General features: G+C 38.5%; 1 protein-coding gene across 2 annotated transcripts in view; it reads right to left on the minus strand.

Moving 5' to 3' along the window:
- Positions 1-18068, minus strand: part of SPG11 (SPG11 vesicle trafficking associated, spatacsin) — a 79987-nt gene that overhangs the window by 22363 nt on the left and 39556 nt on the right. For both annotated transcript variants that reach the window (XM_045772336.2, XM_045772327.2), the window contains exons 19-27: positions 16921-17082; positions 14850-14916; positions 14351-14516; positions 12853-13058; positions 12491-12599; positions 11172-11331; positions 10528-10800; positions 9711-9911; positions 8857-8964 (exon numbers count right to left, since the gene is read on the minus strand). In XM_045772336.2, the coding sequence (XP_045628292.2) occupies positions 8857-8964; positions 9711-9911; positions 10528-10800; positions 11172-11331; positions 12491-12599; positions 12853-13058; positions 14351-14516; positions 14850-14916; positions 16921-17082 (1452 nt within the window). The remainder of the gene's footprint in view (positions 1-8856; positions 8965-9710; positions 9912-10527; positions 10801-11171; positions 11332-12490; positions 12600-12852; positions 13059-14350; positions 14517-14849; positions 14917-16920; positions 17083-18068) is intronic.

Below are 18068 nucleotides of genomic sequence, written 5' to 3' on the forward strand. Positions count from 1 at the left end.
TTCAAGAGACTAATGCATATAAAGAAAAAAGAACAATTATTAATATAAAAGCTGGTATTACTGTAACTTTGGTTTGTAACTCCAAATCTTATTTTCTTCATAATTTAAGAGACTAATGCCCTGAAAGGAATTACTATGTTTTGGGGCACATAATGTATAAAGATGTAATCTGGTGACATCAACAACTATAAGATGTGAGGTCAGAGCGGCAAAGGAGCACTTTTTGTATGTTATTGAAGTTAAGCTGGCATAAATTCATGGTAACCAAAAAGAAAATAGCTATAGGATAAGCACAAAATGAAATGAGAAAGGAATTTAAACATTTCCCTACAAAAGAATCAACTAAACACAAAAGAAAACAGTAATGCAGGAAATGAGAAACAAAAAAGCTGCAAGGCATAAAGAAAACCAAGAGCACGATGGCAGAAGCAAGTTCTTCCTGGTCAGTAATTACTTCAAATGTAAATAGATTAAGCTCTCCAATTAAAGACCGAGATCAGCAGAACGGACAAAAACACATGATCCAACTACGTGCTGTCTACAGGAGACTCACTTGAGATCCAAGACAGAAACAGGCTGCAAGTAGAAGGATGGAAAAAGGTACTCCGTGCAAGTAGTAACAAACAAACAAAATAACAAGGGTGGCTATAGTAGTATCCAACAAAATAAACTTTAAGGAGATTAGATACTAATAAAATGTTCGATACAGCAAGAAAATATAGCAATTATAAACATTTACACACCTAATGACAGATTATCAAAATAGGTTAAGCAAAAGCTGATGGAATTGAAGGGAAAAATAGACAGTTCTACAGTAACAGTTGAAGACTTCAACTACCTCACTCACAATAATGGATAGAATAATGAGACAGAGATAAGAAAATAGAGGCCTTAACACAATAAACTGAATAGATCTAATGGACATATAAAGAATGTTCTACCCAAGAAAAATAGAAAACACATTCTTCTTAAGTGCACATGAGATATTTTCCCGGACAGACCATACGTTAAGCCACAGGTTTCAACAGATTTTAAAAGACAGAGATCATACAATGTATCTTCTCTGACCAAAATTGGATAAAATTAAAAGGAAGGAAAACTGAACATTATCAGAAGGAAAACTGAAAATTCACAAAATCATGGAAATTAATACGTTTTTAGAGAGACAGAAGTCTCAAATTACTAAAATCAGAAATGAACATGGAGCCATTACAACCCATTCCACAGAAATAAAAGAGATTATAAGAGAGTACCATGAACAACTGCATGCCAAGAAGTGGGTAACTTAGATGAAATAGGCAAATTCCTAGAAACACAAAACCTACCAAGACTAAATAACAAATAAATAGATAATATTAACAGACCTATAACTAGTAAGGACATTTACTCAGAAATCCAAAATCTCCCCACAAAGAAAAGCTCTGGATAGGATGGCTCCACTGGTGAATTCTAAAAACACTTAAAGAAGAACTATGACCAATCTTTTGCAAACTTTCCCAAATTATTTAAGAGGGGGGAACACTTCCCAACATATTTTATGAAACCAGCATAATCTTGATACTAAAGACAGATGAAGACACTACAAGAAAACTATAGACCATTATCCCTTAAGAACACTGATGTAAAAATCTTCAATAAAATACCAGCAAACTGAATTCAGCAGCATGTTAAAAGGATTATTCACCATTACCAAGTAAGATTTATTCTCTGGGATGCAAGGATGGTACAACATACAAAAAAAAAAAAAAAAAAATCAACGTATACATCACATCAACACAACATAGGGGAAAAATCCACATGATCATTTCAACTGATGTAAAAAAAAGTTTTTGACAAAATTCAATACTATTACAAGGTTAAAAAACAAACTCAACAAATTGGGAATAGAAAGAAACTACCTTACATAATAAAAGCCATATGTGAAAAACCAACAGTGAACATTTTACTCGATGGTGAAAGACTGAAACCATTCTTCTAAGATCAGGAAGAAGGCAAAGATGTCTGCTTTCAAACTTGTATTCCACACAGTACTGAAAGTTCTAGCCAGAGCCTACAGGCAAGAAAAAAAAAAAAAGGACCACCCAATTTGGAAAACAAATAAAATTATTTCTGCAGATGATACAATCCTATATGTAGAAAACCCTAACAAGGGGCGCCTGGGTGGCACAGCGGTTAAGCGTCTGCCTTCGGCTCAGGGCGTGATCCCGGCGTTATGGGATCGAGCCCCACATCAGGCTCCTCCGCTATGAGCCTGCTTCTTCCTCTCCCACTCCCCCTGCTTGTGTTCCCTCTCTTGCTGGCTGTCTCTATCTCTGTCGAATAAATAAAAATCTTAAAAAAAAAAAAAAAAAAAGAAAACCCTAACAATTACACACACACACACACACATACACACACACACACACACACACACACAAATCAACTGCATTTCTATACACAAACACTAAACAATCCATAAAGGAAACAATTCCATTTCCAAAAGCATCAAAAAGAATAAGTTACTTAGGAATTAACTTAATGAAGTAAAAGACTCGTACAGTGAAAACCACAAAATACTGCTAAAATTAAAGACATAAATAAAGGCATGCAATGTTCATGGTTTGGAAGCCTTAATGTTGTTAAAACATCAATACTACCCAAAGTGATCTCTGAATTCAATGCAATCCCTATCAAAATCCCAATGATGTGTTTTTACAGAAATAGGAAAACCCATCCTAAAACCATTTGGGATCTTAAGGGACCCTCAAAAGCCAAAATAATCTTGAAAAAGAAGAACTCACCCTCCCTGATTTCAAAACTTACTACAAAGCTGTAGTAATCAAAACAGTGTGCCACTGGCACAGAGACAGACATAAAGACCAAGGGAATAGGACAGAAAGCCCAGAAATATACCCTCACGTATGCGGTCTAATGATTTTTGACAACCGTGCCAAGACCATTCAATGAGGAAAGGACAGTATTTGCAACAAATGGTGCTGGGAAAACTGAATGTCCACGTGCAAAAGAATGAAGTTGAACCCACCTAACACCATATACAAAAATTAACTCAAAATGGGCCAAGGACCTAAATATGAGACCTAAAACAATAAAAACCCTTAGAAGAAAACATAGGACAAAAGCTTCACAACATTAGATCTGGCAGTAACTTCTTGGATAGGACACCATAGGCGGAAGTAACAAGGGAAAAAACAGGCAAATCAAACTTCATGAACACTTAAGAAATTGTGCATCTAAAGACACTACCAACAGTAAAAAGGTAACCCAAAGAATGGGAGAAATTATGTGCAAATCATATATGATTAATATTTCAATGGGGATTAATACTTCAATAATATACAAAATTCCTAAAAACAACAACAAAAATAAACAATGAAATTTAAAAATGGGCAAAGGACTTAAATAGACATTTCCCCAAAGATGATATACAAATGGCCAATAGGCATGAGAAGATGCTCAACATCATTAATCATTAGGAAAACGCAAATCAAAACTACAACGAGATACTACCTCCTACCCATTAGAACGACTACTGTCAAAAAAAAAAAAAAAAATAGAAAACAATGGGGCGCCTGGCTGGCTCAGTTGGTAGAGCATGCAACTCTTGATCTTCGTGTCTTCACATTGGGTATAGAGCTTACTTCAAAACAAAACAAAACAGAAAACAAGTGTTGAAAGATAAACTCAAAATGGATGAAAGACCTAAATGTGAGATAGGAATCCATCAAAATTCTAGAGAGAACAGAGGCAGTAACCTCTTCGGCATCAGCCACTACAATTTCTTTCAAGACACGTCTTTAAAGGCAAGGGAATCAAAAGCAAAAATGAACTTTTGGGACTTAAAGCTTCTGCACAGCAAACAGTTAACAAAAGAAAGAGGCAACCCACAGAATGGGAGAAGATATTTGCAAATGACATTACAGATAAAGGGCTGGTATCCAAGATCTACAAAGAACTTACCAAACTCAACACCCAAAAAACAAATAATACAGTCAAAAATTGGGCAGAGACATGAACAGACACTTTTCCAAAGAAGACATACAAATGGCCAGCAGACACATGAAAAGATTTTCAACGTCACTAGCCATCAGGGAAATACAAATCAAAACCATAATGAGATACCACCTTACACCAGTCAGAATCGCAAAAATTAACAAGTCAGGAAACGACAGATGTTGGAGAGGATGTGGAGAAAGGGGATCCCTCTTATGCTGTTGGTGGGAATGCAAGTTGGTACAGCCACTCTGGAAAACAGTATGGAGGTTCCTCAAAAAGTTAAAAATAGAACTACCCTACAACCCAATAATTGCACTACAAGGTATTTACCCCAAAGATACAGATGTAGTAAAAAGAAGAGGCACATGCACACCAATGTTCATAGCAGCATTGTCCACAATAGCCAAACTATGGAAAGAGCCCAGATATCCATCAACACGAAAATGGGTGAAGAAGATGTGGTATACATATAGAAGGGGATATTACTCAGCCATCAGAAAGGATGAATACCCACCATTTGCATTGACATGGATGGAACTGGAGGGGATTATTGAAATAAATCAAGCAGAGAAAGACAATTATCATATGGTTTCACTCATATGTGGAACAAAAGGAATAGCACAGAGGACCATAGGCGAGGGAGGGAAAACTGAAGGGAAAGAAATCAGAGAGGGAGACAAACCATGAGAGGCTATGGACTCCAGGAAACAAACTGAGGGTTTCAGAAGGGAGGGGGTGGGGAGATGGGGAAGCTGGATGATGGGTATTAAGGAGGGCATGTGTTGTGATGAGCACTGGGTGTTATATGCAACTAATGAATCATTGAACACTACATCAAAAACTAATGATGTACTATATGGGGGCTAAAAGAACATGATTAAAAAAAGAAAACAAGTGTTGAAGAGGACGTGGAAAGACTGGAACCTTGTATACTGTTGTGGCAATGTAAAATGGTGTGGCTGCTACAGAAAGCAGTATGACAATTCCTCAAAATATTAAAGATAGAGTTACCATATCATCCAGCAATTTCACTTCTGGGAGGATACTCAAAAGAATTGAAAGCAGGATCTCGAAGAGATTATCTGTACACCATGTTCATAGTAGTATAGGTAAAATATGGAAGCCACCCAAATATTCAAGGATAGAGGAATGGATAAACAAAATGTGGCATATACATACAATGGAATTATTTTGCATTTTACAAGTTATTTTTATTGTGGAAAAGATCATATGTGCAAAAACAAGCAAAAACATGCATAAAATACATCTACACTATTTAAGGAATAATAAAAACATTCTGATGCTGAATATACAAGGTGAAGAAATGGAACTCTATCAGTACCTTAGATTACATCACATGCCTACAATCTCCCTCCCAGGAGGAAATGTTATCCTGATTCTATTTTTTTCCTTTTAATTGTTATTTAAATTCAATTAATTAACATATAATGTATTATTAGTTTCAGAGGGAGAGGTCAGTGATTCATCAGTCTTATATAATACCCAGTGCTCATTACTTCATGTACCCTCCTTAATGCCCATCACCCAGTTACTCCATCCACCAACCCCCCATCTCCCCTCTAGCAACCCTCTGTTTGTTTCCTGTGCTTAAAAGTCTCTTATGGTTTGTTTCCCTCTCTGATTTTGTCTTGTTTTATTTTTTCCTCTCTTCCCCTATGATCCTCTATTTTGCTTCTTAAATTTTATATTTTATATGATATGAATTGTATATGATAAAATCATAACTGTCTTTCTCTGAGTTATTTTGCTTCGCATAGTACCCTCTAGTTCCATCCATATCATTGCAAATGGCAAGATTTCATATTGATGGCTGAGCAGTATTCCATTGTATATAGATAATACATCTTCTTTATCCATTCATCTGCCAACAGACACCTGGGCTCTTTCCATTGTTTAGCTATTGTGGACATTGCTGCTATAAACACTGGGGTGCAAGTGCCCCCTCAGATCACTACATTTGTATCCTTTGGGTAAATACCTAGTAGTACAATTGCTGGGTTGTAGGGTAGCTCTATTTTCAACCTTTCGAGGAATCTCCATACTGTTTTCCAGAATGGCTGTACCAGCTTACATTCCCACCAACAGTGTAAGAGAGTTCCCCTTTCTCCACATCCTCTCCAACATCTGTCGTTTCCTGACTTAATTTTAGCCATTCTGACTGGTCTGAGATGGTAACTCATTGTGGTTTTGATTTGTATTTCCCTGATGGCCAGTGACGTTGAGCACTTTTTCATGTGTCTGCTGGCCATTTGGATGTCTTCTTTGGAGAAACGTCTGTTCATGTCTTCTGCCCATTTCTTGATTGGATTATTTGTTTTTTGGGTGTTGAGTTGGTAAGTTCTTTATAGATCTTGGATACTACCTCTTCATCTGATAGGTTGCTTGCAAGTATCTTCTCCCATTCTATCGGTTGTCTTTTGGTTCTGTCGACGGTTTCCTTTGCTGTGCAAAAGCTTTTTATCTTGATGAAGTCCCAATAGTTCATTTTTGCCTTTGTTTCCCTTGCCTTTGGAGACGTGTCTAGCAAGAAGTTGCTGTGGCCAAGTTTGAAGAGGTTGCTGCCTCTGTTCTCCTCTAGGATTTTGATGGATTCCTGTCTCACATTTAGGTCTTTCATCCATTTTGAGTCCATTTTTCTGTATGGTGTAAGGAAATGGTCCAGTTTCATTCTTTTCCATGGGGCTGTCCAATTTCCCCAACACCATTTGTTGAAGAGACTGTTTTTTCCATTGGATATTCTTTCCTGCTTTGTCGAAGATTAGTTGACCATAGAGTTCAGGGTCCATTTCTGGGTTCTCTATGCTGTTCCATTGATCTATGTGTCTGTTTTTGTGCCAGTACCATACTGTCTTGATAATTACTACAGCTTTGTAATAGAGCTTGAAGTCTGGAATTGTGATGCCACCAGCTTTGGTTTTCTTTTTCAACATTCCTTTGGCTACTTGGGATCTTTTCTGGTTCCGTACAAATTTTAGGATTATTTGCTCCAGTTCTGAGAAAAATGTTAATGGTATTTTGATAGGGATTGCATTGAATGTGTAGATTGCTCTGGGTAGCATAGACATTATAACAATATTTGTTCTCCCTTTCCATGAGCATGGAATGTTCTTCCATTTCTTTGTGTCTTCCTAAATTTCTTTCATAAGAATTCTGTAGTTTTTAGAGTGCAGATCCTTTGCCTCTTTGGTTAGGTTTATTCCTAGGTATCTAATGGTTTTTGATGAAATTGTAAATGGGATCGACTTCTTAATGTCTCTTTCTTCTGTCTCCTTGTTGGTGTATAGAAATGCAACTGATTTCTGTGCACTGATGTTATATCCTGCCACTTTGCTTAATTTCTGTATGAGTTCTAGCAATACGGGGGTGAAGTCTTCTGGGTTTTCCACATAAAGTATCATGTCATCTGTGAAGAGTGAGAGCTTGACTTCTTCTTTGATGATTTGAATGCCTTTTATTTCTTTTTGTTGTCTGTTTGCTGAGGCTAGGACTTCTAGTACTATGTTGAACAACAGTGGTGATAGTGGACATCCCTGCCATGTTCCTGACCTTAGGGGAAAAGCTCTGTTTTTCCCCCAACATACAATGGAATTTTATTCAGCATTTAAAAGGAAGGAAACTCTGCATTCTACATGGATGAACTTTGACAACATCATGCTAAGTGAAATAAACCAGTCACAAAAAGACAAATATTGTACAATTCCACTTATATGAGGTACTTAAAGTAGCCAAATCATAAAGACAAAAAGTAGAACTGTGGTTGCCAGGGACTGGGAGTAAAGGAGAATGGGGAGCTACTGTTTAATGGGTATAGAGTTTCAGTTTAACAACATGACAAGGGTGACGGGGATGGACGGTGGTGATGGTCACACAACAGTGGGAATGTATTTAATACCACTGAACTGTACACTTAATGGTTAGATGGTAAATGGTATGTGTATTTTGCTCCAAATAATAAGTCAAAAGAAAAGTAAGAAAAGATATCTGGTAGAACCCCAGCTGTAGAAAGTGACAGACTAAGGAAATTAACATTCTTATTTCCCGTGATTTTGGAACCTCAGGCATATTTGAATAACTGACTCAATATTTTCAAATAATATAACTTTTAAACCTTCATTACAGTTACTGATTGAGAGCAAAAGCCTATACTGAGGTCCCACTGTGACCTATTTGTTGGGTAGAACCAGCATATGGGTTTTGGCTCATTTATCGTAGAGTTCCTTTGGGGTAGAGAAAGCAAAAGTGCTAAAACCCCAAGCAGAACTAAGGCATATTTCTTGTCCTTCCTTATAACTTCCTCTTTTCTTCCATAGGGTTAATTAGCTCCATATGATAAACAGGCCTGAAACAAGCACTGAACGGATACAGCCTGAAATTGACCACACAGGTCAGCATCATTTGGACAGGGCCCATGAGTACTGTTGATGAAAAATGCCAGTATTTTCGGTCACAGTGAATAAAGCAGTATTAAACACCCTTCACACTCAATGCTGAGTTATCTTAGAGTGGCAAAGTGTGGCCCATGTACCACCACACTCCTCCTGCGCATCCACTGCAGGTCCTATTAATCCCTTTCCCATTGAGCTTGGCTGCAGCTTAGGACACAGACCAGAATTAGCACATTAGATGAAACTTCTCTGTCATGACTGGCAACTGAGGTGCTGTAGGCAAGGCCACTGTAACTCCTGTCCTGCCTCCCCACCTCTGGAAGAGTACAAATGAGTTAGCTTGAATTATGCCACATACCAGCTACTCGTCTGCTATCATAGTTTGACTACTAGCAGGTAACAGGCCACGCTAACCGATTTCGGATCAGTGACAAAGAGCAGCAGGGTTCCAACTTACAGTTTCAAAGCTCTTTTGGAACTCCAGAAGTTTAGCTTCAGCTTCCTTATAATTCTTGAAGAACATACACAGTTCGTACATCTCCATCATCAACAGTAGTGGGGAATCCTTTGAGGAAGAGTTTGGATGAAATTATAAAATCGTGAAGTCAATCAATGGTATTATCTCAATGAATAATGCCAATATCAGAGAAGGTTAAAGTAAAAACCTAAGTACTACCAATAACAGTTTCACAGAATTAAATCATGTATGTTAAAAAGAAAGGTTAAATTTGTATTTACCTTTTAGAAAAAAGATATTCAGACCAGGTATACCTACTCAACAGTCCATTTTCTGGCTGTTCTATACTTGGTCCATTGCACAGGAGGGGGAGACATTCCACTAGATGATGCCAGGAGAGCTCTACACACACTCCTGGAAAATGGGCTCCACTGAGCTGCCAACCTACTGCTGTCTGTGGCATTTCCATCACATCAGTGGGAGCTTTTCAGTCCAGAGACAGGAGTTTTGGAATGAGAAAGTATAGATCTGAACTATAAACACACTACTTACTGAAGTAGTTTGAGACCCTGGGCATGTTACTTAAGTTCAGTGAGCCTGAGTTTACTACACAAAAATGAGGATGCTACCACTTTATAACATCCTATATTATTATCTCTCTATATAGGATTATTGTGAGAACTGATGAAAATAATATATACAAAGCTCTTTGCTAAATAAATGGTAGTTCTGTTACCATTATTTGTTGTTGGCTAAAAAAAAAATCGAGAGATTAAAAGAATTTAAAGAGCCAATGAGGATATTCTGAAGTAACCCTTTTAAACACAGGAAAGAAACGAAGTGACTATCACTACCTTAAAGAAAAGTTGGAAACCTCTGATGAGAGTTTTGCTCTTCTGCCTTGTTAATAATGTTCTCCAGATGACTGCGAGGTCTTGAAGGTCCCACACGTGGCCTTCCATTGAGCCCTGAATGTGCTCTGTTGCTTCAGCTGCAACACTGTCCTCCACAGATGTGATGATCCACACACAGAGACAAGGAACAGTACTGGCATCCTGCCACAGGATAAAAACTTCTCAAAATAAAGTAACAACTGTGCCTGGATTACCTGACAGAGGGAATTGGGGGCTCCCAGCAATGCTACAAACACAGATGGATATTTCCCGTTCAGAACGTCACGTCAATAAACTGGTTAAACTAGCTTGAAAAGCCTCCAAACATGGAATAAACTCTAATGAACAACCCAGGGACTATTATAAACTGTTCTGTGGAGTGTAACATATCAAAAGACCAAGAGACCGAGTGGGTATATATGGAAGTTGTGGAAGTACTAAGCATAAGAAAACAAGACTGGCTTCCACAGAAATGCTGTTCAAAGGACTGTCTAGAGCACCCCACTTCTCTGCTCAAGAGGCAGGGTCCCTTCTCTATGACTGCCAAACAGGAACCAAGGCTCGGACCACTTAAGTTACTGAATATTAAAGTACAAGGAAGTGGACTAGATGGTCTGGCGCCTAAGCTGGAAAATAACAAAAGTTGCAGTGACCTTGAAAACACATGCTGGAGCCTCACTGTCATCATCACCCCACTTCCTCTGATTATCAGCCTTTTCTGTCCCTTTCTACTTTTTCAATTGCTGAGTCCTTAATTTAGGTTTCTCATTATCCTCACCTGGAGACATGAGGCCAGGACACTAAGGATAGGGGCTTGTTGTTTCACTGCTTCAGCAAGGAGCCAGCACCAGGAGTTTGGCTCCTCTGAGCACTGGAGCAGAACTTCAAAGAAATCAGTCATCTCTTCTTTGTTTCTCTGCAATTCCTGGGGGGCTCTGTTGAAGACTTGATCACTGTCCATTCTGGAGTTAGACACTGAGGTCAAGTTCTCAAAAGCCAGTCTTAAGTGGTCTTGAAGGACAGGACTGAAATACTGAAGAAGAGATTTCACCTAGAAAACATATTAGACAATTAAAAAAGACCAATTTCATCTGAGCTGAAAAATGTTAGAGAAAAGCAGAGGCAAAACTGTTCTTTCTCACCCTGAACTGTGTGTGTGGGAAGTGACCATATCATTTTACAAAGTTATTTGTTGCTTTGGAGTGAATTTCCATATTTAATGTGGAGTCACAAAAACTCTTCCTTCAGCTCTTTAATACTAATGACTAATCCTCTGATGCCAACCCACTGAAATCTTAGTAAGAACAGTATCATATAAAACAAAACCCTAGGTATACACAACAGAAAGAACACTATTTGTCCTTCCAGAAGTCTTCCAATTTCCTCTTCTTGAAGAGTTGGCAACACATGGTGGCAGCTTACCTCCTCTGGGTGATAGTTGTGGAGTTGGCTGTGAATAATGAACTGTAGCCAGTCATTTGCTTTGGCACATTCTTTGAGGTAAGACGTGCTCAGTTTCACATTATGAAGCCTGCAGAACTGTACTGCTAATGCCCACTGGCTGCTAGATTCACTAGATACCCTGTAATTGTTAGTTGGGGCAGTAGAGGGAAAAAAAAATTTGTTAAAATATAGCTTTAAAGTGGAAAATTAGTAAAATTAAATTTAACTGCAGTATACTCTCTAAAAACCCTTTCAACAAATACCAAATGTTTATTAGGCTGCTTTCGAAAATAAAGAAAAAAGAGGGCTCTTGCATCCATAATGCATAAAAGCTTTCTTAGCATACTGGCAGAATTTATCAACCAAGTATCTATCCACAGATAGATTATAATAGCTATATACCATCTTAAGGAGAATTGAGTAAATAGTCACTCAGGAAATTTCCTGAGTGCTTAATTGTTTTGCATAATTCACTTTAGAGTATCAGAGCCCAGACAGGTGCTTGGGCTTTCTCAGAAAGAGGGAGTACTTGTTCCTGCTTGCAGCCAGAAACCATAGAGAACAGAGTCACTGAGAGCAGTACAAGAAAATGGTGCATTCCCAGGGTCTGGGGTGGCTAAGTCACCCCAGTGGCATAGCCCAGAGAAAAGATGGTATAAATGTGTAAGTAGAAGGGTTTTTGTGGATAGATGGTCACCTCAATGAGGTGTTTATTATCAATGAAAATATATCAGCAAGAGAAAATTAAGGACATCACTTAGAGTCAAATTTTGTGAAATCCATCCCCCATCTTATTCTGTTTTTTTTCTTAAGAGAGAGCAAGGGAGGGGCAGAGAGAGAGAGAATCTTAAGTAGGCTCCATGCCCAGCACAGAGCCTGATGCAGGGTTTGATCTCACGACCCTGAGATCATGACCTGACCCAAAATCAAGGGTCAGAGGCTTAATCGACTGAGACACCCAGGTGCCCCCATCCCACATCTTCTTAAATGATTTCAACATGTAACACTTAAGAGATTTCTCTGACCAACACGGCAGTGGAGGAGACAGAGTTCTTCGCCATCTCCTGGAAACTCTCTCTCTAAAGAGTGAATAATTATCTGTACCTTCCTTTTACTGAGGGCAAGAAGCAATTAAAACCCACTGTCCATTAACTGAGTGTCTGCTATGTGCTGGCTGAGTTAAGAAGGCCTGAAGGGATTGGTAAAAACATCCGAGGTGTTGGAAGAAAGATTAGGCAAATACAGATTGAAAGAATAAAGCTTGCTGGAAAAGAGAATGAGGCTGCAATTCAACAAACCTCTTCATTTCCTGCTGCTGAATGCTGTTCCATATACCTTCTTCTAAGAGAACAAGCAATTCCTCTATGGTGGCCTTTTCACCCACAGCCAGTTTAGATAGTTTTTCAGCTGTAAGAAAGACAAACAATAAGAAATGGTCAAGAGAAAAGGTCAGGAACTCCTCTGTTTGAAGAGTGTGACCTGGGGCCTTTTCAGAACCTAATTAAAGGGCCCAAGAAAGTTAAAGTGCAGACATTCTGCAGGAAAAAGATGAAACAGGAAGAGAATTTCTTCCTCCCCAACCACTCCCAATTCAATGTTTCAGACCTATTCATCCCTTGTCTCTAAACCAAACAAGCCCCAGATGGAAGAAGTACTGTACCTAGAGACTCTCTGATACAGCTGTACTGAGCATCTTCCTTTCTACACTTGTAGCTCAAAATTATATTGGCCACTTTCATATCAACTCTGAGCTTGAGGCTGTCGAGGCCAAGCAGTTCTAAGAAACAAACACAGGCAGCTGCTACTGAAGGTATGTAGAAGGAGGAGAGCCCTAAAACATAGGCTTCGTTGCCTACTTGCTGGATCCTAAAAAAGAAAGGAATCAAAATCACATCAGAAAACTGTTTCTCACCAGGAAAAGCAGATGGAATTATACAGTGATACATGGAGTGTCAGACACCTGTGGTTTTTAGCTTCCTCCCCCTTCCCGTTTTGGGCCCCTGCACACATCCATTTAGGTTCTTGGTAGTTTTCAGTTGTCTCCATAGCCCCCCATTCCCTTATATTTACCCTTTTCCTAAAAGAAGGAGCCTACTCATAGGCCAAATTATTCTTGCTTCCAACTTCATCCAGAGAACATAGAACAGAATTTTACTATGCAGAATGAAGACAGGAGACTCAGGGACTTTTTATCTTTCATTTTTCACTTTTCTGAATTACGTGAATATTTTATCACTAAAATGCATTACATTGTTAACTACAAAACAACCTACAGTAAAGTAAATCTATATTTAGCTGACTGCATCAAATACTCCTCCCAATTCGGTGCTTTAAAAAGTGAATTATATAAACTGAAGATTTTTTTTTTTTAAAGATTTTATTTATTTATTCAACAGAGATTGAGACAGCCAGCGAGAGAAGGAACACAAGCAGGTGGAGTGGGAGAGGAAGAAGCAGGCTCATAGCGGAGGAGCCTGATGTGGGACTCGATCCCATAACGCCGGGATCACGCCCTGAGCCGAAGGCAGACGCTTAACCGCTGTGCCACCCAGGCGCCCCAAAAAAACTGAAGATCTTAAATACAGAATTCCCATCTTATTATACAATTCCCTCTTAAGAGTAATTCCAATATTTGCCAAGCTCCTGGGTCATTTATTATTTTTAAAAAGATTTTATTTATTTATTTGACAGAGAGAGACAGCGAGAGAGGGAACACAAGCAAAGGGAGTGGGAGAGGGAGAAGCAGGCTTCCCACCAAGCAGGGAGCCCGATGCGGGGTTCAATCCCAGGACTCTGGGATCATGACCTGAGCCAAAGGCAGACGCTCAACGGCTGAGCCACCCAGACACCCTGCTCCTGGGTCATTTAAAAAAAAAAAAAAACACAAAAAAAACCCCAGAATTTTAAAAGATATAAATAGTATCTTTTAATATTACATTTATTATCTTTTTCCCATTAACAAAAGACACACTATATCCCCCAAACTTGTATATACAGAAAAGCACAAATGGAAGGGGAAAAAAAAAAGATGACCAAATTACTAGCCAGATATAACTACTTAACTGTGATATATTTCCAGCACATTTTTTCAAATGTATATGTAAAAATACATAGATATGTCTTTTATTAAGAGTACAAATTATGTTTTAAATACTCACAGCTGCTTGGGAGTCTTGCTCTTGGTTAATTCCTGGACCAGAAAAGTACCAAATGCAAATGATGGCCGTCCATGTTGTAAGTAATATGCAAAATTCAGACGTTCTACTATAGCATATTTATTAACCAGGTCAGGGCTAGAAAAATGTGGGAGATGACTCCCTGCGTCTGGGGGGAAAGTGAAGCAATATTAATCCTCTGCAACTCCGCATGGTTAATTTCAAATCTGCAGGTGGGGAACTTAACTCTGCAGTGACACCGGCACATAGTCCATCTTACATTTCCCAGCAAGAACAGCGCTAGTGACGCACTACGATTACTTTTAACTCGCAACACGTTTTTAATTCAGACTCCTAGAAAATGTTTTCCATTGGAATGCATCTTTGTTTTTGAAATGTAAAGCAGTGAAAAAAACTGGATTGGTTTTACATACATTAACGTCTACCGTCAACACTGCTGTAATACTTACTTCTAAAGCCCTAGGTACCTGGAATGACTTACCTCCTATAGCCAGTGTGTTGGCAGACTGCCAGCCAAACAATCTACTAGGGTCAAAGGGCAACAGTGCCTGAAAAAGCAGAAAAGTCAGAGTTGAAAGTTAATTGATTCTAAAATAAGTAAACAAAGTTATATGAAAAGACTTCACAAGTAGTCTGCTTCCCTTCTCCAACCTTATCTTTCTGGACATAATTCTGTGATTGCAGCTTAAAAAAAAAAAGAATGCATGAGACACTTTCCTATTTAATAAAAATAGAACCAGGTATGTTCCTTTTAAAGACTCTTCTCACTTCAAACTATGTCTGCAAAGTGTACTCTCTCTTGGTTGAAGCCGCATCAATTATAATGTAAAATGGACTTTTGAAATGCTTTTGGAATCCAAACCCAAGAGGACTAAGAGACTAGACAATGTTGCCATGTAAACAGGACAAGGTGAGCTACAGCTGGTCTGTCTGGAAAGGAAAAAGGGAGACAAGTAGATCAAACATTAGAGGAATGTGATGAACAAATCACCACCACCAACAAAAAAGGAGTGGAGTAAGGTTTGAAAGCAGGGAGCCGTGGCTGTTTGAAATCTGTCTAGGTCAAAGATGTAGCAAAGACAGTAAACAGATGATAGGAAAGACAAAGGAGAATATAAAAAAAACCTTTAAGTCACGATTTGGGTGGCTAAGGAAAGAGCAGCTTTGATTTAAAATTATAGGAGAATTTATGGTCTATTGAAGGAGGACTACTTTTCGTAAAGTAACAGGACTAAAACTGCATGGGTCAACTTGAAAACAGAACAAAGAACAACCTGAAACCACTTATGTTTTAGGCTGATTGAATCCACTTTGGGTAGAGAAACAATATAATCAATTTATATAATCCACTTATATATAGTTTATAGCGGTGCTACTGGTCTGCAATGAGATGAGAAGCTTGCAATAAATTTAAATGCAGCTAAATGCTTCCTGCTTCCAGAGTGTCTTGCTACATTCACAAACACTCTCTCTCTCTCTCTCTCACACACACACATACAAAGTCGGCTGAGCTGAAAAGTGTACTTAATGACACAGATTTATAGAATAGTGCAAGATCCTAACGTCATCACATATCAGCAACAAGCAGTTCATGGACTGGCAGCCATCTGGGGACCACATTTTTGAGTAGGACTACTCTATAAATTAAGGACTGTTCACATTAGAGAGATTTTGTACCTTTATAGATTATAGAGCTTATGTTGAATTCAGGACACTATGGGAGTATGTGCACCCAGAGAAAAAAAGCAAAAGCCCTTTGAAATGAGAAATGAACAAAAGAATGTGTTCATCACAGGGGACCTGAATAGGTTTCAGGGAATCTGAATTCCTCTGAAATAGAAGCAAAATCATACGCGTATGTGCAATTTTTCTGGGTAGAGGACTCCTAGCTCTCACATTCTTAAAGAGATCTCTGTCCTGAAAAAGGCTAAGAAGCACTGATTTAAATAAGCAAATAGCCTTATGCATTGAGAAGACAGAGCGAGAAGTTATCAGGAATAGAATGAAGTAGCTTTCGATGAAGGCAGCAGACAAGCATGCTGGCCAAATGTCCGTCTGCTTGAGGATCCATTCCCATCTTTCTCCCCTGTTCTGCAGAGAACTACACTTCCTAAGCTCATTTGCCCTTTGGCTACCAGATAAATTTAGCCAAGAGAGACAACATGGGAGATTAAAAGTGGGAAGAGGAGAGAAACCAGGATATTTTCCTCCTCCTTTGTTTTCTGGGGTATCTCCTCCAAGGTTCCAGCTCCACCCTCTACTTCTCCAGCTCCCACTAGGCAGCCTGGTCATGAGTTTAGTTCCCAGAGAGACAGGTCCAGCTTCTGGGTTCTAATAACACTACCTTCTTGCACCATTCATGAAGCTTTAGGGGTGTTGACAGCTTCCTTCTTTGTCGGTTTTTGAGTTGTCTCACCATCGCATGTTTGGATTCCCCATTCTGCTATGACTGTGTAAGTAATTACCTATGTTCAGTGTCCTCCATTTGAAAGACCCAGAGTGGGTTTCGGTTTTCCTGGCTGAACCGTGACTGATACTCCTAAATACTGTACCTGAATAAGGTGGTAAAGCGTAATATCAGGTGGCAGAACATTAGAGGCAGTGTACTGTGGGAAGAGAGCAGTTTTTAGCTTGGGATAAGGAGTTAATGCCATCTTCAGTAACTGGGGATCTACTTTCTTCAAACAGGTCTCATTTTCGCCATTTTGAACAACCTAAATAAAAAGACAGATCACATGGTGCAGAGTTAAGGTTCTTCTCGTCTCCAAATTTAGTCTTTTTTTCACAAGAGTGGAACAGACATTAGTTTGAAAAACTACATGGTAGTGAAAAAAATACTGGTCAAGGAGTCAGAAGCCAATAGTTTTAGTTCTGGTTCTAAGAAAAACTAGCTGGTGACCTTGGGCCAGATGTTTAACAGCAGGCCTCAGTTTCCTCATCTACAAAATTAGGAAGTTCGACGACATTAGTGGTTTTCAAACTATACGTGAAAATATTGTTTGAAAAAAGGCTCTGCTACTAAAATATGTAAAACATTTAAATAGTAAGTAGTAAATATTTTTAAAGGGAAAAAAATACTAGACTAGATGACTCCCACGTAGGTCCTTCTCCCTCAGTTCTCAAGTTTTTCTATGACTAATTTCTGACAGGTGATTAAAAACAGAGGCATAGATAACCATATGAATTAAAATATATTATAAGAATCTGGAAGAGGTGGTATTATCAGTAAGAAGCTTTTAAAGATTAGATGTTAAGCAGCATTCTTAAGTTCCCTATAATGAGGCATACTACGTACTTTCAAAAAAGCAGATGGGCAAGTTCCCACTGGGTCCCTTAGAAGAGTTTATATGGATAGCTAAAAATTATGATTTCCTTTTTGCCTAAGAGTACAAATAGTAGAGAGTAATTCCCAAGCCACACATCTAAAGTATAGTTACTCCCAGGAGCAATCAGATCCTGATTCTATCCTGAAAACAAATCTGAAGTTTAGAAAACAAAGGTAAAAAAAATCTCTAGACCACATATTAGTTCCCTTCCAACTTAACAAAAATTTAAAACTTCATCCTTGTTTTATGCTCTTTAATAAAATGAAACAGTTATGTAGGTGGTTGTATTTGAATATCAAAGGAGTCTAGAAGATCCATAGATATTTCTGCTACATTTAATATCAGTCCATATATATTTGCCATAATAGGTAAGA

Source organism: Ursus americanus, chromosome 36 (assembly GCF_024610735.1).
Source record: "Ursus americanus isolate L20-20 chromosome 36, mUrsAme1.1.p, whole genome shotgun sequence".
NCBI lineage: Eukaryota > Metazoa > Chordata > Mammalia > Carnivora > Ursidae > Ursus > Ursus americanus.